Source organism: Ceratocystis lukuohia (assembly GCF_044167205.1).
Source record: "Ceratocystis lukuohia strain C4212 chromosome Unknown Supercontig2_pilon, whole genome shotgun sequence".
Classification (NCBI taxonomy): domain Eukaryota; kingdom Fungi; phylum Ascomycota; class Sordariomycetes; order Microascales; family Ceratocystidaceae; genus Ceratocystis; species Ceratocystis lukuohia.
This window is the reverse complement of record NW_027263521.1, coordinates 3,469,520-3,491,800: the sequence shown is the minus strand read 5'-3', so window position 1 is coordinate 3,491,800 and position 22,281 is coordinate 3,469,520. Positions and strand designations below refer to the sequence as shown.

Sequence of the window (22,281 nt, the reverse complement as noted above, 5' to 3'; positions counted from 1 at the left end):
CTGCTAACGGTAATGGCTAATAGAGAAAAAAAGAAAAAAAAAAAAGAAAGAAAAATACATGCCGGGGACGATTGCTGGTGCTAACCACACCCGGAAAAATAACGCTGTGAAATGCTGCTGACAATATCCCGAGAATGACCCAAACACATGTATCCCAAACGTGAAAATGAAAAATAAGAAATGCGAAAAAGAAAAAAAAAACGAGAAAAAATAAAAAGGCAAAGGCAAAGAGGAGCTAACGAGCATGCGTCGCAGCGCCTGCCTCACGGTTCTGGCCCATTTGCTCACCAGTCTTCAAGAGCCCGTAGCCCACAACACTATAGACGACCGTCTTCCTAAGAATGCCCCATGCTCGGCTTGGCTTCTTGCGGCTATTCTGCTTCTCAAGCATGCTTACGAAGTCTGTCTCTTCTCGCGAGATGGGGTCCAGCTTCTGCTTTGTGTCCACGCGGATAGGATGGCCCCCCATTGGACTTAGGCTGTAGTCGGGCCGGAGATCAAACTGAATGCAGGACCGGTCGATAGGAACCACTCTAGGGATAGCGCTCCCATCGCCACGAACCTTGTGGAAGACAAGGACATTGCCATTGCTAGCAACAATTTCAAACCCTTGAGCTCGCAAATTTTCAAAAAATGGGAGAAATTTTGCTGGATGCGAGAGTTTGAGGAGAGCCTCGGTAGGAGACATGGTCTGGTGTCCATCGGGTGTTTCGGTTTGGGTCTCAGCTACACTCATTTTATCTAGAGCGTCGTCGTAAACAAAAACGCGGAATATTTCGTTGCGTGCATTTGTCTCAATATTTGTAGGGGCCGACATGTTGGGTGATACAATTCCAAAAGACCGTACATGGGTGAGACCAGCTGATGGTGCGCCGATTTCCTCAGAATAGCTGATTTCAAGACCCTGAGGAACAATAGAGTAAGGGTCGTAGTCCAACGAGGCTCGATTCAGACTCCTTGATACCTGGTGGGTTTGGCGCAAGTGTCGCTGGGGTAATCCATTAGCTGCAGAAAGCAGATCGTTAGTATATTGGGAGTTGGATGCGGCATTGTGATGATTTTCAGAAGAGGCAGAAGCGGAGGAGGATTGTGCATACTTGTTGGTGGGCTTGCCATCAGGCTCTTGGTAAAAGACGGGGCCATAACTGTCAAGGTCGGTGTAGTTTTTAGACATCTCCTCCTTGCTGGCTGCCAGCTCGCCATGAGGCTCGTTAAAGAGATGGGGCCCGTCATACTGATCAAGATCTTTGTAGTTCTTGGACAGCTCCTCGGCAGTCTTGGGAGGAAGTCCATGAGGCTCAAGATGTTGGTGAGGACCATCATACAGATGGAGATCCCTGTACTTCTTAGAAAGTTCCTCTGGGGTAAGCTTTCCAGCTGCGCCATCAGGCTCGCTGTGCAGAACAGGGCCATCGTAGTGATGAAGGTCTTCGTACTTCTTAGAGAGCTCTTCGGGAGAAGAAGAGCCCTTGCCATGCGGTTCGTTGAAAACAACGGGGCCATCGTAAAGGTGAAGGTCCTTGTAGTTCTTGGACTTTTCTTCCTCTGTTAGGGGACGTTCGCCATTAGGCTCATTCCACTTCACGGCGACATATTTGTGAAGATCAGTGTATTCAGCAGACTTATCCTCAGCTGGAACACTAACATGACTAGCAATAATTTCATCCACAGGATTCATGTTCTTAGAAGCCTTGCCAACAACACCAACGGGAGTTTCGTGATGAATATGATCGACATTGTACTCGTGAATATCCTCATACTCTGGAATAGTAGTGTCGACGAGGAGATTATCCACCGTAGCAGGACCGTAGAGGTGCAAGTCATTATACTCAGGAAAGGTTTCGGCCTCGTGCAGAACAGGCCCGCCAACAGGGCTAGCATACTTGTGGAGATCAGGGTATACAGGCTCTTTCTTAGACTTGATGTTGATGGGACTTGTAGTGGGCCCGTAGAGGTGGAGATCCTCATACTTGGATGATCCGGACAGGGCGCTAGTTTTTACAATAGAGTCAATCTTGCTGCGGCGGTACATGTGAAGATCATCGTACTCTGACACGGACTCGGCGCGTTGGTATGAGCCAAAAGAGCCGACCTCGAAATTTGAGCGCGGGGCTGAGGGGCTCGCAACTTTCTTGTTGGTGATGGGATCAATGTAATATGACGACGATGAAGACTGGGTATGGACAGAGCGACGGCTAGCAGGCATACGCTGCATGTGTGAGGCATCGTGCAAAAAAGACATTTGCGAGGCAGATCTCAAGATATTAGAGCTGCTAGTAGTTTTCTGTAGGGGTGTTTGCCACAAATGGCCAAGGTCCAGCGAGGAAGACACCTTTTCGGTGTTGTAGTGCATGCTTTCTGAGCTTGCTCTCCATCTAGCAACCTTGTCGGCCTGTGAGCCATTGGCAGCACTCCAGTAATGTGCGGCAATCTGACGGCAGGCGGCGCGGGCATCGGAGCCGACTGGGAGGTGCATATGCTCTACAGAGTGGCAGCGGTTGAACTCGTGAAATGACTGGCTAACCGCATCTTCAGCCACCGACTCAGAACGATGGTGGCGAGCTCTTGTAGCTAATGAGCGCGTAAAGGCTACAGGACCCATAGCTACAGCGGAGGAGGGTAATGATTGCCGACGGGCAACCGTTCTAGGGACAGAAGAAAGCATGGTGGTGAGAAGGGGAGAGGTGGACAAAACAAAAAAGAAAAAAAAACGGGAATAAAGGTGCAATGCAAGTAATAAGGCAAAATAAAAGATGGGAAGATTTGGGTCTATCACAAGATTGGAGATGGGAGTGTGACTTGAATTGAAGGATGAATTAGATGGGGAATTGAAGGAGGAAAAGAAGATGGATAGAGAAATGAGAAGATAAGGAAATACAGATGTGAAGCAAAATGGGCAGGCGACGCCTCAAATACATCCAGCAGCAGGGGAAGGGGAAGGAGCAGGCAAGTACACGATTGGGCGAACTCAAAGGAGAGGGAGCCAGGAACCAAGCAAAGGCCAGTCAGTTGATGTACTGTACTGTACATACATGTACTCATGTACTTGCAAGGAAAAATCCACACATACCCGGACAGATACAGACAGAAAGAGAAAAAAGGATGCACGCAAGTGGACCCGCACTAAAAAAGACACTTACCCCAGATGCTCCAACAGGGGTAGGGCCAGCTAGGCCGATGTCGATTTTATAATTTTTTGCTCCAACTCTTTGGATCCATCCCGACTCTAGCTAGCAGCAGTGCAGCCAGAAGTGTGCTGTCCCAAGCCAAGATATCAATATGTAACAGCTCAGGGTCTACATATTTGTGCATCGTTGACTGATTGCTTCACCGGTGATGTCAGCGAAGCAAACAGTACAGCAACCGATGAAAGCTGCTCTTGCCTTTTTCTTTACAAAGGATTCTGCCAACGGCTCATCCTCTTCTCCAAATCCCATGGAATCGAAAGACCTTCCTAGTAATGGCTTGTTTGAGTATCTGGCTGGGAGTTCCTGCCGAGCAGGGTACGGCCCACTTTAAGCAAATGCCTCATTGGCCCTCCCTAGAAAAATCTCACCTGCTAGTACAAGTTACAAGTTGATGTCTGTGATCTCCAACGGGACGCTGCAAAGTATCATAGGCGCGTAGACGTCATAGTTGAAAGGGGGGAAATGAAGAACGGTTCTACCTGGTTGTTTCCTGTCTTCTAGAAATGTGCAAGTGTGGAATGTAAGACTCCTGTAGAAGGCAAAACCACCTGCGTCTTTTGTTGTCTTTGCGGGGAATGGGAAAGGCACTATCACGCTAATGCGCTAGTCTACATTTGGTCTAAGTCAGCTCAGCTAGTGCGCTAGAAGCCTTAATGACGACATTGGTCCTAAGCCAAAATATTCTTGCTTGGACGAGCATGGCAAGGGGATCTCCTCTCCCCCTTCTTTTGAGGTTTATGTCTACTACGCTACTTCGAATTCTTAGTGCGCCCCTACATGAAGAAAAGAAATTCCACGATGCCTTCTTCGTCAACATTATGCAAATTTCCTGCCATGCCAGGCTGCCATAAACCTTAGACCCGCCTTCTTCGTGCATCTTGCAGAACTACTAAAGAGTCCCTTGGAAAAGTGCCCGAGATCATCCGAACAGCCAATCACAGGCGCACGATAAGCCGTATCAATCGAGCTCTTGGCTGTTCCTACCAGCGCCCGTCCAGCCAATGTGGCAGTGCGATTTTAATGCACAGTACAGCATGAGACATGGCACTAGACTGAGTACGTACAAATTATGTACAAATGTACAAGGGGAGAGAGATGAGATGGGGACGAAAGGCCTTTGACTTCGAAGAGCGATCAATGATATCATTGCCCAGACCTTGCTACCCAGTGATGTCAGAGAGAAAGGGACATTTTCCAAAGCCGGAACATTCATGAAAGCCTGAAATCAAGCCTTGCTCTTTTGACAAGATGCGGCTCAGGGTCAAGGGAACGAAAAAAGAGAAAAAGAACGAGCCCTTGGGAGAGGGTTATTAACAGCAGAAAGTAACTGGTGTCTATGCGCCACAAGCGTTTTATCTTTAGCTTACCTATTACTGCTCTCTCCATATCAGCCGCATTCCATTCACAGGCAACTTGACGACTTGGCTTGTTTCTAGCAGACAGAAAGTAAAACAAAACATTATGGTCTGCTAGAGTACAGTAGTGCTTATTGAAGTATCACCACTGTGTACATCTGTTGAGGCAGTGAAAGAAGAAACGAAAAAGTCAAGTCTACGTTTTTTATTTGATTTTATTTCGCTAGGCAGTCATTTATGATGCAAACCCTGACGAGCCAACGCAAGTGAGCAATGTTCAAATTGTCGCAGGTCCAAGCCATTACAATTACAACACATCGTGGCCACCCCCTCCCTTTTCCTCTCTCCCTTATCCCCTGCAAGGCCCGTGGTTGGACCGACTGAAAAAAAAAACTACGTCAGAGGTTGGATTGAGACCTGGAGTTCGAGGAGGGATCAATTGTCACGATAAAAGTCCCCTCGCTGACCAACACAGCAGCGGCTTCGTGCAGGTCTCGTGTTTGGGGCCTGTATGTGCCTCATTTTAGACTCGTTGTATAGAGCGCGTAAAGTCATATTCTTAAGACCAGTAAATCCAACAGCTGAGTTGGGGTTTCTCCTCTATTGCCATTTCCATCCAAGCCTAAGTAAGCTCTGTTTTACTTGCTACGTTGATGCCTTCTCTTCAGACATGGCGCAGCAAATAAAAAACTTTTCCAAGGTCTATTTCAGCTTGAAACGAAGAACTGACAATTGGCAAAAAAGGCATCCTTTGAAGGCCAAGATCAACACTATGGCTCTAGCTCTGCGTGTTAGTGCCGCATAAAAGTTTGCCCCGTCTATCTTTGTGAAAGGAACTAAAACTTGGGGAATGAGGCTCGACGGGCCTTTGGCTAGTCACTTGCGAGGGATGGATGGTCTATTAGCTCGTTCAGGGGCTCCCAAGGGAGAGGAGGCGATAGGACCGAAGTCCTGGCTTTCTAATCAGCAACGCAACTTAGGGTTCAAGCTATCGGCGACTTCCGATTGGCTTTTTTACTTAACCCTATTTTTCAAGATTCACAATTTCTTCCTGTCTTGGGGGGTCTTGACAGGCCAGCAGCTGATGTGCTGCTGCACTGGAACTCGGCCAAAGGACAGGACAGGCGTCGCATATTTGCTTTGTGCATACAACCATAGCGACTGAGAGCCCTGAATGACCTACACCATGTAAAAACACCCATGCATACGGCACTTTGGAGTCGTATGTGTGTTGGTAACTCGCTTGGTAGTCAGCATCTTGTCCTGTAGCAATTCGCGAGCGGAGAGAGGAGGGGGGGAGTATCTAACGTTGCATTTCTTGCTGTCGCTAATGTGCTGTGAGTAAACATACCGTAGGTCAACATATACAAGATACGATAGTCAAGTAAGTATATCAAGAGTTAGGACATACATCAAGCCGTTTACTCGGCTGTGAGGGTTCTAGCACTACTGGTGGATGTGATATGGAAACTGCTGAAAGAACCAACCGGTTGCAATACTACAGACTTGCAAGGCTCGCGAGACTATGAGGCATCCTATTATGACACAGTTTTGATTATTTAATGCTGTTCTTTCACATCGTCGGGGAGGGGTCTATGAAGTTTCAGATTCTTGAACAAATGGTCTTTGTTGGCATAATATGCATATTCCTAATCTTGGGCTCCATCCCATAGCGTGTCATGCACCAAGTGATTGTGTTATGCATATAAACAGCCGACTGACTCTGGCCAGGTCACTGCCAGACCAGGACGAGCCAGTTGGTCATCTTGGTTTTGTGGTTGTTTTAGTCAGGTCTACATGTCTAATGGCTAGCTGTACGGCATCAAATGCACACTATGGAACTTCCGAGCGACAGTAATGTTTGAATGAGAGTATATAATAATAGAGAGGTATAGGTTAGCTGGGGCTTTCTCGGCTGTCCTGCAAGCAGAAGAACCCGTTTGCTGGATGTTGCGTAAAGCGCTCTAATTGGAGTGCAAGAGGACATCGCATCGCTCAAAACAACAGCAACTACAATTCATACATACGACTTGCATGAGTAGAGACCTTGGAGGCCAAGGTAGAGGGGTTGATAGATTAATAGTGGGCGTAGCTGTTATACCCACTTCCTGTCTGTACTAGATCCCGAGCCTTGCATACTTTGATGTACGACACGTCTTTACAACGCAGCAGCTCCGAAATGAAATGTCGTTCTGCTGCAGGGGAGAGACCCCCACTTCGCGGTTCTGCATATGTGCATGCGTAAACAGCTACGAGGCCACTTAGATACTATGGGTATTGACCCAACCGGAGCCGTTAGAGCCACAGCTTGTATACATAGAATGGATGTTGCTATCACCACATCTACCACATCAAAGTCCTGCGACAAGAAATGACCAAAGCCCCCGCAAGGCCATGGTGTGCATATGTGGCTTTCCAGACTCTACAGCGCATACAGGCACACATACACACACACACACATACCTCTACTAAGCAACAGGCCACAAGAAGTGAAAGCAATGCCTCCTGCTCGCCAACTCATCAAACGCTATGTCCAAAGGTCTTTGATTCTTGAAGGACTGCAATTTCCGCTGCACCTACATCCCACAATAACAGCAAACCAACCCAATATATGAACTGTCCGACAGAAAATACTGCACACGCATGGCGAAACAGGATAGGAACTTACACCGACATTTGCAGTGCGCCTCGGAGGAAACGCTACTATCTCGAACGGGGATACGAGAGAGGAGCCTGCTGGATTCATGGAGGAGGAGAGGAGAAGAGCGAGAGATGTCGTGGGGGAAGTGAACTGACTGCAGAAGCGAAAGAGGAGGTAGGAATAGCGACGGCCAGCTTATCAAAAGAAACAGCACAAACAACAAGCCCCAAAACACCCCAAAGAGGGTGGCACTACACCACGAGCTGAATCCTGTAGTTGAAACATGAAAAGGAATGCAGTTCAGTCTCTATATATCTGTCATGAAATAAGACATACACATGGAGTCCAATAATTCCAAGGCTAACATGACACGAACCAGATGAAGAACTAGACATTGGCGGGCAGCAAGCAATGTTGTCTTGGAAATATACGAAGAGGCAACATGACCGACAGTTACGAAAAGGCCAAGCAAACAACTACAAGTATTTCAGTCGGAGAAAAAAAAAGTAGTATTCCATAAGTAAAATATGAATAACCATGATAACAAAGAAAGCTCTTGGCCTAAGCCATAAAGACAAATGTCCGACGACAAATACAACCAAGACAAAACATCGGTATTTTCCATTTCTTGTCCGAAAATACTCGTGCCCCCCAAAAAGACAACAGCTGAAAAGCTACTTAGAGACTTATTAAACGTGAAATGACAACGAGATTGAAGAGACCAGAATAAACAAAGAGTATAGAGAAAAAGAAGAAAAAAATAACCAAAGAAGAATACACGCCGAGGTTTTTCAAGTGAAAATTGGCCAAGAAAAAAAATATAAGAGACAAGACAGAGACCTAGAATAACTGAAGAGGGTCAAACATTCCGCAACGCCATGCTGAAAATGTAAAATGCAAAAAGGAAATAGTAGAAAAGAGAACGGAAAAGAGCAGAAGAAAAAGAAGATTGACAAAGAAAAAAAAAAAAAAAAAAGGATATCTTGTTTGTTGGGGGTTACGCCATGTCGCTTGAATTACATGGTGGCGGTACTGTTGCTAAACATCCGGCCAAACACCCCCCGAGCACGACGGGCACGCTTTGGCTTCGGCAGGTCGCGGGGATCGAACGAGTTAGGATCATTCAACTCAAGGGCGGAATAGTTGCTAGGAGCTTTGCGGATTTTGGTAGACATAAGGGGGGACTCGTACACCTCAACTGGAGACTGTGCGCTGCCTGAGTTGACGTAAATGTAAGCCTCCTCATCAGTGCTGCCATCCAGGGGTGTTGTAGCGCGTGATGAAGTAGAGCTGCTTCCAGAAGAGTTGTAACTGAGGCCGGGGGGCGAGGATGCGTCGTTAGAAGAATGGAAGTATTCGCCAGAAGCCGTTGTGGGTCGTGTGCAAGAATGACCACGAGATGAGGGCGGCGATGGCATCTGGTTGGCGTAACTGCGATAATATTGCTCGCGCTCCAGCTCCCGGATAGCAAGCAGAGTGGCGGCCTCTTCTTCTTTTCGGCGGCGATCCTCTTCTTCTTTTCTGCGGCGATCCTCTTGCTGGGCACGCTTGCGCTCGGCGCGGCGTTTGCGGCGATCGGCAATTTGTTGGCGGATTGGATCGAGGAAAAAGTCTAGCTCCGCGTACAGGTCTTCTGGGGAAATCCGGAGATCCCACTCCAGCAGGCTGAGCAGCTGGTTCTCCATCAGATTTACTTCTTTGCGAGACAGACCAAAGTCAAAGTTCTCGCCGCACATGTTGCTGTAGTTTGCCCAGTACTTGTTGCGTGGAGAGCTGTCGTTGAGGTACTTGGCTGTAAGGATGAGGGCAGCCAAGAAAACTCTGTGGGCGGTGCATCGCAGACCGCGAGCCATAGGCTGTAGCTTGGAACGCAGGCGGTTTAGATAAACCAAGGAGGACATCAAAGTAGGAACGTGTACTTTGGAAGAAACAACAAGCTTGGTGATGAAGGCTTCCAGTGAAGGAAGAGCGCCATCTTGAGGGCCAACAACCATGGCAGTAGCAGTGGGCTTGTCAGAGGGTCCTGAGCAATCGGGGATAGGAGCAGGCATGAGATTAGGGTCGCATACAATAACGTTGTGAGCGGCCTGGGCCAAGTATGCGATCATTGTTGTGGTAACAGGCTGGTAGATGAACTGCTCCAGGGCAGCAGCGTTCAGCTCGTCAGAGGCGACAGGTCTCACAACTGAGGGGTCCATGATGGCGATATGAAGGATACGACAGTAATTGTATGAGAGGATCGTAAGAGGCGAGGATGAGAGGACTACGAGTATGAGGGCTAGAGTTAACAGATGTGCCTTGTAATGAAGGTGAAGAGCAAAGGCATCAAGAGGAGTCTCGGAAAGAACGAGAGGAAAAGAAAGAATGGCAAAAATAAACAGAAAATATGTACAGGTGTAGAATGGGAAGTGCCATCAAGCTCGTGATAAGTGTGTTGGGAAAAAGTAGAGATCCAAGGAACATGGCGACGCCCCCCAGAGAGATGGGGAAACGGAGATGTTATATGGCTCGAGTGGACAAACCCAAGATATTGCATCTGGAACCTAATGGTGTTCAGCCCAAAGGCAACTAGCAATACCAGAGGAAGGGGGGAGGGGGTGTGGAGTGTGGGCGTTGTTCCTTTTCCGCCTAGGTGACATGTGGTACGCGAGGCTGAGGGACAGTCACTTCCTGGGCGATCCTTGTAAACTAGGGCGGGGGCGTGAGGGAGAGCCCGAAGGGCGTGGATACATCAAGGGGGGGGGGGCCGTGTGCTTAGATTCAACCACCGAAACAAGTGGCCACTAATGCTTGATGCAGTAGTGAAAGAGATTTTACCAGGCATAAGCATCGGTGAAGCCATCCGACACGCTATTCTTTGATGCATTTTTTGTATGCAGAGTATTTGGACGAAGGCAGGAAAAATCAAGAGAGCGACATGGGGATTAAGGGATAAAAGGAATGAAGCACAGCACAACTACAGGCGGTGCAGATAACAACACTTAACAAGCTGGCAAGAGGAAGAAGGCGACAAGGTTGATGAAAGCCTGAAATGTGGACTTACCTTAGAAATGAGACACGATAGCAGAGGAATGCTGAACGTTGCAAGTAGAAATCCAGAAGTGTATAACAAAGGATGAAGGGAGAAGGAAATGAACTGCGAGGGGGCAAGCAGGCACTTTCACGAGAGGGAGACCAGTGAGGATCCCAGAAGAAAGCGTAGAAGCGGATGGCGGAGAAAGAGAAAAAGGTCTGCAAGGATGGGCGACGAGGACGAAAATGGTCAAGTTGTTGAATCCAAGGCGCAATGTACTAATCAAAGCGAGCACTGAAAACCCCCGACAGCTTACTAGGGAGTAAGGTGTGGGTTGTGTATGGGCGAGGCGACTATACCGACTGAGCCTGTTGCCTGAAGCGGCAATGAATCCGGAGACTTGATCACGAGACAGCAGTGGCCGAGGCGTGGGCGTGGGAGCAGAGGCGCAAAACAACGACAGAGGAGTTTTTGTACGAGCGAGCTGGGAGATAATCCTTGTTGAGACTTCGTAAGCTTGCGAGGCGGTGGGCGGGCAGCAATGCAGTGGTGTCGATGCTTTTTTCTCTTCGCCAACGCAATAAAGACCGAAGTAGGCGCGGGGGGGGGGGGGGGGGGGAGAGGACTGTGGTAAAGAGAAAACAGTGATAGAATATTGAAAAGACGACTGGTTGATCCTGTCGAGGCCGCGATTAAATTTTTTTTAAAAAAAAATATAGGAACAGGACAAATACGATGGAAGCGGTTAGTATGTTTAGTGGTGATAAGTCTTGCAAAAAAAAAAAAAAAAAAAAAAAAAAAAAAGACAAACAGCAAACAGCTGGGCTGAGCTGAGCTGGTTGATTGGACGTGTATGAATATATGAGGATGGTTGAAGAAGCAAACGGAGCGAGAAAAGGTCTACAGCCAAGATATATAACACAGATGCGAAACCTGGTCGTAGGCGAGCTCGGTGTAAGTATTGTTGATGCTCTTCTTGTTGGCGTTTGTTGCCCCGGCGTATGTAAAATGCAGGCGCCACGCCAAAGAACAGGAAAAAGAAAGTCCTACTGTCCCCAAGGCGGCTGGGCCAAATATAGAAGCACGGCAGGGAAGGACAGAGCTGTTGCTGTTTAGCTAGCTGTGCTTTGTTAGCCTTGCTACAGCGTCAGCCAGTAGAAACGTAGGGAAGGAAAGAAAGCGGCTGACGGATAACGTAAACAAACGCCGGGATGGTGAGTAAACCGCCAGATTAAAAGAGACGGACACAGCACAGCAAAACTTGAAACAGGCCGGAATAAAAAATAGTATCAGGCCTTGTTGTTTATTGCAAAGCGACCCAGGCAAAAGGGACACAGAAGGCTTGACAACGGTTAGACGGGAACAGGAAAAAAAAGCTGCAAGCGAGGAAGCTTATTGGAAGCCAAAGAAACAGGCCCACAAAAAGTCAGTCTGGCCAAAGCTCCAGCTTAGTCTAAGGCGTGATCTGATTGGCTGGCAATTCCAAATTGGGCAAGAAGGCGAGACTGCACCTGCCCTTTTTTGCTTCTTGAATTTCGAACTCTGCAAATTTTCAGGGACACGTATCTGCGCAAAGCCTTGATTCGGATCCAGCAGCAGATGATTGAGGAGTTGGGGCTTCGCAGACGCGCTTGTTTGCAACAAAGAAATGCGGCCGCAATGAGTAGTCTAGCATGTAGCAGCGCGTCTATTTGCAGGCTTGGCCTAACCCCGTTGCACACACAGATGCTGTGTGGGCGGCAAGAGAAACTGGTAGGTGAAGCAGGGGGGGGGGGCTGCTCTCTGGTTGTTGGGATGCAAAGTGCCAACTATGCTGTATGTCCGTATGCTATTTTGGGACACAAAAGGACAGGAACCAAGCAGCAGACCTGAGCAATTGCGAAGTAGAGCAAGGCAAAAACAGCGTGGAGTGCTGCTTAGTGATGATCGCGAGGCTTGGGGCTGGTACGCCGTGGACGAAACTTGGAGATGAGCGTCTCGGGTGATGCAGATCGGCTGATGAAGACAGTTTTAACAAGCGGTATTAAAACAGAGGGGGGCTTCCAGGTTTCCAGATGTAAAGGCCAGGAATTTGCTTGCTATTATAAAAGGATGTAACAAAGAAAACGAAAAGGAGGGTATTGGTATTAGTTGAAGATTATTAGGTATTAATATGTATGGTGAGTTAAATGATAAGAAATGGAAAAATACAACGGTACAAAGCAAGAAAGAGCGAGTGAATGTGTCTGACGAAGGACTAGGTATATGAGCACCAAGGGCGAATAATGACGGATATGAGGGAAAGGGGAAGTGTACGGGGCACGAAATAGAAGAGTGTTGACGGCATCAGATGCGGACGCTCTTGCAAGTTATATGCCTCCAGCTCTTCTCCCCGTCTCATTGGAAGGGAGATGGCATTAGGCTTTGGTTTATTTGTTCTCTCGCCATCGCAGCTTACGCTCGTTGCTGTGCTCTATCCTGGCGGAGGACAGCTCGCCCCAGGCTTACAAGGGAAGCATGGAAGCAAGAAGCCATCTCCCTCCCTCCATATCTCGAGGGAGTTGTTAGTCCATTTCATAGCATTTCACGCGCTCTTGTGCATGGCTATGACGCGCATGGCCCAAATATCATTGCCTCTATTAAATTACGGCCGATCAAGCCCCCTCTGTACAAGTACGCGTGGTACTCTTCATTGTGCTTCCTGCTATCACTGCTTTTTTCATGACGAATGCCTGCTCTTCACACTTCTCCAACAGCGCAGGCCGGCTCACTGTGAACAATGCAATATAGACCTTCACATAACGCGGATATTGACAATACTAGCACACCAGCTCGTCTTCCTCTGGGCTGCTTTTGTGTTTGTGATTGTTTGATCCCTTGGGCTTGTGTTGCCGTAGTGCTTTTCCCCAGTACAACAATAACAATCTTAGGCCTTCCATGCTGGTATGGCAAATCCTGTAGCATGGGAAATAAAACAACGGAAAAGGCAGACCAGAATTTTATCTGCATGAGCGCAACGTACGACGAACACAATACCATGCCATTGGCGCTATTTCTTTTACAATACCAGACACAATATATGCAAAGCAGAGTAGGCGTTGCCCGGCTGCTAGTGCCCGACTGCTAGTTGCAAGCCTGTGATTTCACATTTCTGCTCCAAGGTCTTCGCTGGGTCTCCCTAAAGACCTTTCGCATTGTTTTCTCTTCTGCCTTTCCCAGCTGTAAGTCGTCATGGGTAACTTTGCTGCGGCATGCCAGCCCCCCTGTCCCGCATGTCCGTTGCCGCAAACAAAGAAAACAAAAAGAAACAAACAGCAAAAGCACTGGAGGCACAAGTTGCAAAAGCTATCCTCGCTTCTGAATACAGCATGCAGCACCGAGCTGCTATAGAGAAATATGAGCAGCAGTCTTTCGAGTAGGTTCTATGTAGGACCTGATGCAATAGCCTCCACCAAAGAATGCAATAGAACACTCAATCTTCCGTCTCAGGTGGAATGTGCGCCCAAACTACAAAGCTTTGCATTAGTCGCATCACATCACCGACTAACCCTACCATATTGCACAAGGGTTACGAGCAAACCAAAGGAATTCAATCAAAAGGACTAGTTCATTTAGCGGCCAAGTGCCATGGATGTCAATAGCGCCCATGTTGAGCGTGTAGTCACAAAACTAGGCAATGAAAGGCCTTTTTTTTTTTTGTTTAATTAGCCGGCTTATTTTCTGTAGCAATCGCGATGTCCGGGAAATTCTCTCGTAATTTGTGTTTTTTTTTTTGCTTTGCTTTTTTTTGCAGATCATATCACCAGCTTGGTCCAGCTTCCCAGCGTCCCTTGGAATAAGACTATCAGGTTGGCCTTAACAGCCAGTCACGGTCGGGAAACAAAAGAAATTACATTGCACTGTAGTGAGGAAAGGGAGAACTCTCAGGTCAAAGCGTCATGACAAAGAATTGAGCAAAAAAAAAAAAAAAAAAAAAAAAAACAGCAAGGAAAAAAGGAAGCACGTACGGGCCCTGAAGACTTGTTGGCTCTGCCCTACTGGTGGCTAGCAGCAGGGGGGCAGCCAACTCGATGCATGCCCTTATAGGCTCCTATGGCCAGTGCCCACCTACTGCTACAGTGGCTTATGCGCTATAAGCCAGCACGCTACTAGTGCTACGGTGCCCATCCTTGCAGTATAGGGCCACTATCCACTATAGCCAAGGGGATTTGTAGGTACTTTAGCTAGTTAGTGATATCGTCCTCGTGCTGTAGCATCCAGGGGGGGCTAGCCAGCTTCTTGATATTGCCTGCGAGGGGCAATATTCATATTCGTCTTTTTATATTGCTGCGTGCTTTCTTTTGTTGTTGGGGCGTGTTGGTGCAGAGTGGGCTATGAGCGAAAGGTTTATACTTATCCGTCCTTTGGTAAGACTCCAGCCCTCTTTGGCAAATTGGAAGCCAATGTTAGGGATAACGAGAAACATGCATGCACTTTGTTTGTTGAGAGAGGGTCCTTGGCCTGCTCATGACGCTGATGACGATGTGGGTCTCCTCTCTTTGATAGCTGGTGGGTGTTCTCGTACTTGTGCTCCATGTAGAGCAAATCTCGCGCCTCTTAACATGTTGGGCTAATATTGCTTTGAACACTTGTACGTAGAAAGAGGTTTAGGCCGATCAACGGAATGGGACAAGAGCACAGAACAAGCTAAACAAGCTCCATACATCACTTATCGCATGCAACATGCTTCTCACTTGGCTGCAAGATAATAAATACAACATGGAACAGCACATGCGCCTCTTGTCTTGTATACGGGCGGGCCCCTGCACTAAGAAACAAGCAAAGGCAGATCTTAGCTGTCCGACTGGCCATGATTCTCGTTTCCTTCACGCCAGGCTGTAGTTTTTGGATCAAGGGCGTAAAGAGCTCATACAGCAATATGTATGTACACATGTCTTTACACAGAAAGCGCAGCCAGGAGGAACACCAGCCAATCAGGACAGGCGAACAAAAAGCGGCTTGTGTACAGCGTGCGTATAGCAACGCATTCCAGAGCCCTAGACCGAAGACAACGGCCACCCCGCCCCGCCCCGCTTGTATTTTCCCGTTCCGCCTCCCCCATTCAAGGGGGAGGGCAGATTTCTGTCGACCTCCTTATTATTTTCTCTTTTCTTTTCTCGCCCTCCTCACTGGCATAGCTACTTGTTGCGCCTAGGTGAGTAGAGCAGCCACCAGCAAATGGGTCGTGCTCTTGCGCTGCTGCTATGCTATTTTGTTTTTGAAACATACAACTTGGTCTTGGCGTGCAGGTCGGGCTATCTGTCCTTGACCATGTCATCGTCCCCTGTCTATGTGAAGGTTTACAGAAAAGAATGTGATGCTGTTCTGTATCCTGTGTGTGCAACTCGCTGATATGAGAGAAAAAAAAATTTCAGCCCTTGTATCGGTTATCCCATCCAGAACTAGCCCAGCCCAGCTAAGGCAGCCAAGGCTTCCTATGAACAACCAGCACATGAGTGCATCACGAGATTAGCCGTTTTGACTAACCCATATGTGCCTGATTTTTGATCTCGACATCTTGCTCCCTAGACGGGAAAGGGGGTCGGGGCGTATGTTTCTCAGGTCTATCATCTCCGCAGCTAATCGGCATCAATAAACACGCCGCGAGGACTAGACCTGCCAGCGACTGGCTGAAGGTCTGTGGCCTGGAACGTGGCGAGCTGTAGAGCAGCAGCTAGACCAGTTTTTGGCTAGTCTCTTTCTCCGGTTTGATAAATATCGTGGAAAAAAAAGGCGCCAGACCGGACCAGACCCAGACCCAGACTGAGCTGCAGACAAAGACCTACAAGCAAGCCTGTCAAGGCCTTACTAACCCGTAGCTTAAGGGGGAGGGGGGTGTGCAAAATAGAGGGGAGCTTGGACATGCTTGTTCTACGGCTTTGATGGATGGTTATTTGAACTTCTATCGAAGCTACGACTTAAAGAAAGGCGTGACTTGACTGGGAAAAAAGCCACCAACTCTTTTCCCACGCCCTCCTCGACCTAACGCCCGCAGGTTGGTAGCCAAGGTCCCTAGGCACACACATGTAGGAAAGAAGAAGGAGAAGAAGGAGAAGAAGAAAAAGAAGAAGAAGAAAAAGAAGAAGAAGAAAAAGAAGAAGAAGAAAAAGAAGAAGAAGAGAAGCAGAAAAATGGCCGTCTTCTCCATTTGTCGCATCGTATAAGACGTATTGGGGAACTGTTGAGACAGCCCCTCACCGCTCTGTTATAACATGCATAGATATGGGGAAGGGAATTCGAACGAAGAGATCTTGGATATATCCAAGTAAATCTTAACCACATAACACATGCTAGGCGGCGGGGATTGAAAGTACGGACGACGAACGATGTGAGAGCAGATGCTTTACGTCTCCCGTAAATGTAGGCCTAGGCCACCAACACTTGCCCATTTTTTTTGTTCCTTTTTCCCTTTTTCCGTTTTAGCCTGGCGTGTTCTCAACGAAGGATGAATGCGTATTCGATGTTGCGCAAGCTTGTGGCGTAAAAAAAACACACAGGTGTCCAAGCTCATTGTGTGCTTACGCTGATCCATAGGCATATGAGCGTGGCTTGTGTAGGCCTTTGTGTAGGCTTAGCACATGCTATGGTGTCTAAGAAGGTAAGAGTTGGCGGGTTATGGAATAAGAGGAAGCGGCCGTCGCGGCTTGTCAAGCCAAGTGCAATGTGCGTTGGGAGCGGCCTTGGCTAGAGGACGGGCGTTGACTTGCTTACTGTCTGCCTACGACCGTTGTGGGCTAAAGGTTGGCCAACTCGGATAGTACATATGCTGCTGTCGCACAGCCCAAGATCCCCTCTCGATATGCGTGTCACTTTTCCCGTGTCTTCGCTGCCTTGAGCCCTTCATGGATAACGCTAACCTGTAGAGAAGAGGCACATGGCTCAGAAAGACCTTTGATTCAATATTTGGCTCGTTGTATGAGCAAGGACGCGACGGCCAAGTGCGGCGGGAACAAGACACATCCGATCTCTATAACCGAAACACATTTCTCCTGCTGGCACAGTGTAGCAATCTGTAGCAATGTTTCTTGTGCTCGCAAATAATAGCAAAGCTAGCAGTAGGAGAGGCAGAACAACAAGACGGGGACTCAAACCTAGGGCATTAATACATGTGTAGTACGATCGCCATCTCCTTACTCCCCTCCCCCTCTTCTTCAGACTCGTCGTTTGGGAAAAGGCATCATCTTTCCCGCCTCTTCCAGAATTCTTTTTCCTACCCTTTTCCAATGTCCTGGGTGAGAAAGTGGCAAGGTATGACCAGGTTCAAAGTAAAACAAAGCCTGTCCCTCACCAAGTGTAAGATCTTCACAAACTTATTAGGAAGCTCGGAATCCATAGCGAAGGCTGCCCCTTCCCCTCCCCCCTCCCCCCCCCATAACCTGATAATGCCCTACTTAGCAGGGATATAGAAGGCCCGGGGTCAAAGAGAGGGAGGGGGATAAAGGATAAAGGAGGGGAGTATAGTGCTCAGTGAGGGCGTGTATGGCCGCTGTTTCCACTCAGAAAAGAAACAATCCCGAGCAAAGAAATACTTCTATAGTGTCCAGCCTGCTTCTATTGGCTCCCGAGGCCCCTTCGCCCCCCCCTTCTCCTAGGCTTTGCGCTGGCTGTGTTTAGGCCATTGGGCATTAGCTTAGCAAGGCCACCAACAGCTCCCAGCGTCTTGGGTTGGCATAATAGGCTGACTTACAGGACAGGGCCATGGGTGCTAGGCTCAAAGACAGGGCTTCCAAGGTTATAGGATATGGTCCAGGCACTCATTGATGGGGCTAGGAAAGATGGCTGGCCACCCACTGAAAAAGCTTTTGGTCTTAGGCCAAGGCTGCATCAAAAATAATTGCAGACTTGCTTTTGCAGCCACTGGGAATGAACGCCAATCACAAACTTCTTGTCCCATATCTGCGCCACATTTCGCTAGATTTTACGCCACAAGTCTCGCAGCTGTGTGGCTTAACAGCAGTAATATTGCAGAAGTCAATAAAACTTTTAGTAGGAGGCAACGTAGCGTCGACGAATTATCGCGATTTCATATTGGCGTTGTTTGCATCGCCGAGAGGAATTACAAGTCGCATATGCGCATAAAAGTATAAGCACTTGCATATATCAGAGCCTGAAGATCTACAACAAATAAAAGGCAAGGAAAACCAAGTATCTGAAACACCTTAGTGCGCCGTGACCTTGCTAGCCAATAACTGCTAACTGGGAGGAAAGTACCGTGACAAGTAGTCAAGCATGCCATCGTCGAAAGCATGTGGGAAGAATCAGGGCGGGCAATCAGGCCGAGTCCAAAGGAGCAGCATTCATTCATCACCCGGTTTATAGAAGCAAATCGGGCAAGCCAGGCCATGGGTTTAGCCCGAGGTTCAGGGGTAGTGGGGGGGGGGAGAGAGAGAAAGAGAGAGGGGTCAGGAGAAGGAGGAATGAGGAAGAGGAGCGCTCAGGAAGAGGGAGGAGACAGAGGGTGACCTTGCGTGAGTGATTGGTGTTTAAGGAGTTGGGCTTGAGACTTTGGGTTGAAGAGATACGCAAAAGGCTGGTGTTGCTCTTTGACTTAAGGTGTATAAGCAGGCTAATAACAGTATCCGACCTATTAAGCGTGATAGCCTCACGTTCATATTGTAGCCTCGCGTATATATGCGTACGCACATACATGGTCGGTTATGCTTTGCATAAAGATGCGGTGAAACTCCACGTCATTACAGACGCCAGGCAGCCTTCTCCTTGGCTCCTGGAGTCTGTCTGTCCAGGAGAGAGTGAGAGAGAAACCGACATCACGTGATAGCACACAGAATATGTGAGCTGCTTGCGTATTAAGAGGCAAAGTACTAGGAAGAATATGGCTAGGGTACGAGGAGTTTGGGGCGTAGGATCTACTGCAAAGGAAGACGACAAGGCACACTAACGCAAGGGAGGGAAATCGATCTTGCTTGCCTTGGGAGCTAGGGTGCTCCCTGCCCTGTGCTGCCCACCCATCTGTTTTTCTTCATTTCCTGCTCTTTGTCTTGTCAAGATGTGATCACACAAAACTCGCCAAAGTTTCGATGCTTTGCTTTTCTGCTTTGGCACTCGCTGTGGCCTTCCGACTTTGCTTCCCCGTCAAGCTACATGCCTCCACTTGCGCTGATTATCATGCTTCCTTTTCTTTGTTGGTTCTTGTTCTTTGCTTGGCCTGGAAGGAGCAGTACTCGGTGACCTGTTGAACAGTCTGCAGGCATCCATGGTCTGTCTGGATTGTGGCCTCGGCAACACCAAACAAGGCGAGATTGATAGTCGTCCATTTGGTCTGGCTACTTGTTTCACCCTTTTGAAGCAGCTGCCTCTCTCTTGTTTCTTGGTGAGGTATAGTCCAAGCAGCTTCAAACAAAACAAAACGTGTCTCTTTGTATATCTGTGCTTAGGTTGTGTGTAGTGTAGCATGGAGTCATGCCATGCGTTGCATCAGCTGTCTTCGCATTGCTAAGCCTATCCTGGCTCTTCCACCTGTAGCGCTACCTGGTACTATCTGGGTTCCCAAAAGTCTGTGCTCTCTTTTACACAGGCTGTTTTTGGCTTCAAACTGTGACGGGGAACACGGCCTCAGTAACTTTGGGACTGTCTACTGCAAGGAGCGTATCGTATGGCTCAAGAAGCTCATGAGCATACTGTGAGGATACGAAAACCAAGAGAGAATCTCGGATCTCTACATTCATGCCTCCTTTTCTTTTGTTTCTAAATCCCCCGCTCCGTCCTTGCTTTGCTGGATCCCTCGAGAAGCCTGCTTTTCCTTAACTGTATGTAGACTGGCCCCTCGGGCGCTATTTCTTGCCTGCCTTGTTTTTTACGTCTACCTGTGCGTGAAATATCGATGTCCGGATCAAGTCCTTTTTCGCACAGGATCCTTGCTCTATTATAGTTATCGTACGTACTTGGTCTTAGCTTGACTGCGACTTCAGTGCGGTGCGCGCAGTTTGCGGGCTGGTTTGCGGGGGGGACTATGGAGAGGAATGGGCATGGAAAGGGGGGCGAGAGGGGTGTACGATTTGGAGCCTGTTTGCCTTTCTTTGCCTGTCTGGATTCGGTGACTAGTGCTCTGTGGTTAGCTTGAGCTACTACGTGAGACATGCCTCCAATTCAGTATCTTAACATGTCTTCACATTCCTAATTACATGTAACCCCGTCTACCACCATGCATTATGTGTCATCCTCAGGCTTGGAGCGTCTGCCGTGATACTTTTCTATGCAAGCTGCCTTCTCGTAGCCATCCCTTTGCTTCTCCAAAGATGACCTCTTAGCTTTTGTTCTATAGACCGCTTGTAGCGTAGCCTTCCGTGGAAAAAAACTCGAGTTGAGGCATTGTGTTGTGTCTTCTTAGATAGGCGTCTCTGAGTCTCTTTGTCTCTCCTCCTCATATGTCTCTATTACAAAATTGTCAAGTCTCTTCTTGCATGCCAAATGTAACGTACGCAAGTGCCATACGCCTACTAATGTCTTTCAGTAACTATAAGGCAGTTTTTTGCTTATACTTATACGCCCGCTCATGTTGCTCGCCCAGCATCACAAGCCTCTCTCTCAAACGCCCTTATAGTATGCACATTCGTGATATCCAGCTCTCGTGCTGGCGATTTCTTTGTGAGCCGCAGCTATGAGGCGTACGAAGCTCCCGTCTGCCGGCCAAGGAGAAAAAGTTGAAAAGAAAAAAAGCAGAAAACAAAGACCTCCAGATCCCCTGTTTCCCATCGCATCATACGTCCTGATCGATGCAAGCCAGGTCACCGCTGTTTTGACTCCCTTCTTGATCTGCCTTCGTTTTTCATCTTCTCTTCTGGCAGTGAGCTGTAAAAACCAGTAGATCAGACAAAATAGGGAGAAAGGGCGCATTATGGGTGGTGCCATCGATCTCAGCACTAATTAGCCACTGAACATCAAGGCGATCCAGGCATCCCATCTTGGAGGCATTGCTCTACTGTTATGCTTGCAATATGCTATTATGTGTCCCCAATGGCTCTGCGTCTAAAAAGCCCTTAAAGGTCGGGGTAACAGGAGATCTCAATCGGCCGCCCCTCCTGGTGCTGTGACACAGCCTAGGTTACCCTTTTTCCCCATTTTATCTATCTTTGTTGCTTCATAGATACGAGCTACGCAGTGCAGTTATTGGAAATTCAGCGCCACCCGCGCAGCCCATGCTGGTGTCTGACTGTAGGCCGGCCTAGTGAGTGTGTTGTATGGTGTGAATTCAGGGACTTGGACAATCAAGACAAGCCCAAGCCGAGTCTCGAGTTGTGTATTGCGAGAAATGTGAGACCAGAGACCCTGTCGGGCATGGTTATATTGCTTACTACTGCTTAAGTGCAGCAATAGTGTGCTCATACGCATCTTCGCGGTTTCGGGATGTCCTGATCTGGCTCTGAAAGGCTGGAGGCTGGAAACTAGAAAAGCTGACATGTCTGTAGTTAGATCTAAAGAGCCACCGTCTTACCCTTTCTGGGCTTGATTGGCTTACGCATCAGACACCGGATCACCTACTAGCCGCCAAAACTGAAAGATTACTCGTGTTCCGCGCCCGCGCTATTTCTCACAGGTGCCGAGGCTCAATGTCTATTGGGCCTTGAAAGGAGGGAGAGATAAAGAGATAAAGAAAGAGCCAAACAAACAGAACACGGCTCCGGACTTGACCCAAGTGTAACGTGAGATACGCCGATGGCTTAACTGGTTGGCGATTTGACAAGAGGAAAAAAAACAGGGTGTGCAGCCAAAGCAAGAAGTAGAGAGCATGGAAAGTCCAAGTCTGTATGCTCCCCTCCTCCCCAATGATGGACCGTATAGTGAATCAGGTGTGCCATACTCCAAGGCTCGGTCCGTTACACAGGCCGCAAATAAGTAAAGCCACTATCTGTCTGGGTTCTTGGTTTAAAGAGGCTTACTTATGTCAGGCTTAATTTCTTCCATGCTTGAATACTGCATGGCTGTTATAAAGCAACACATGCATGTGCGCGAGTTAGGCAATACAATGCAACTAAGAGTTGCAGAACGCGCGCACAAAATGCACCCAGCCCAGCCACGGAGCATGGCTCACACCTGCTGCGGTTGATT

The 22,281-nt window shown here is 48.2% G+C and overlaps 2 protein-coding genes across 2 annotated transcripts; both read right to left on the bottom strand.

The window, feature by feature from the left end:
* Nucleotides 1-235: 235 nt before the first annotated feature.
* On the bottom strand, nucleotides 236-2,665 carry HOO65_020865 (uncharacterized protein; the record flags this gene model as incomplete). Its single annotated transcript, XM_071000180.1, has 1 exon — nucleotides 236-2,665. The coding sequence occupies one exon, from the start codon at nucleotides 2,663-2,665 to the stop codon at nucleotides 236-238; it is 2,430 nt and encodes an 809-aa protein (XP_070861503.1).
* A 5,535-nt stretch (nucleotides 2,666-8,200) lies between these two features.
* On the bottom strand, nucleotides 8,201-9,382 carry HOO65_020864 (PHO85 cyclin-1; the record flags this gene model as incomplete). Its single annotated transcript, XM_071000179.1, has 1 exon — nucleotides 8,201-9,382. The coding sequence occupies one exon, from the start codon at nucleotides 9,380-9,382 to the stop codon at nucleotides 8,201-8,203; it is 1,182 nt and encodes a 393-aa protein (XP_070861502.1).
* Nucleotides 9,383-22,281: the final 12,899 nt, after the last annotated feature.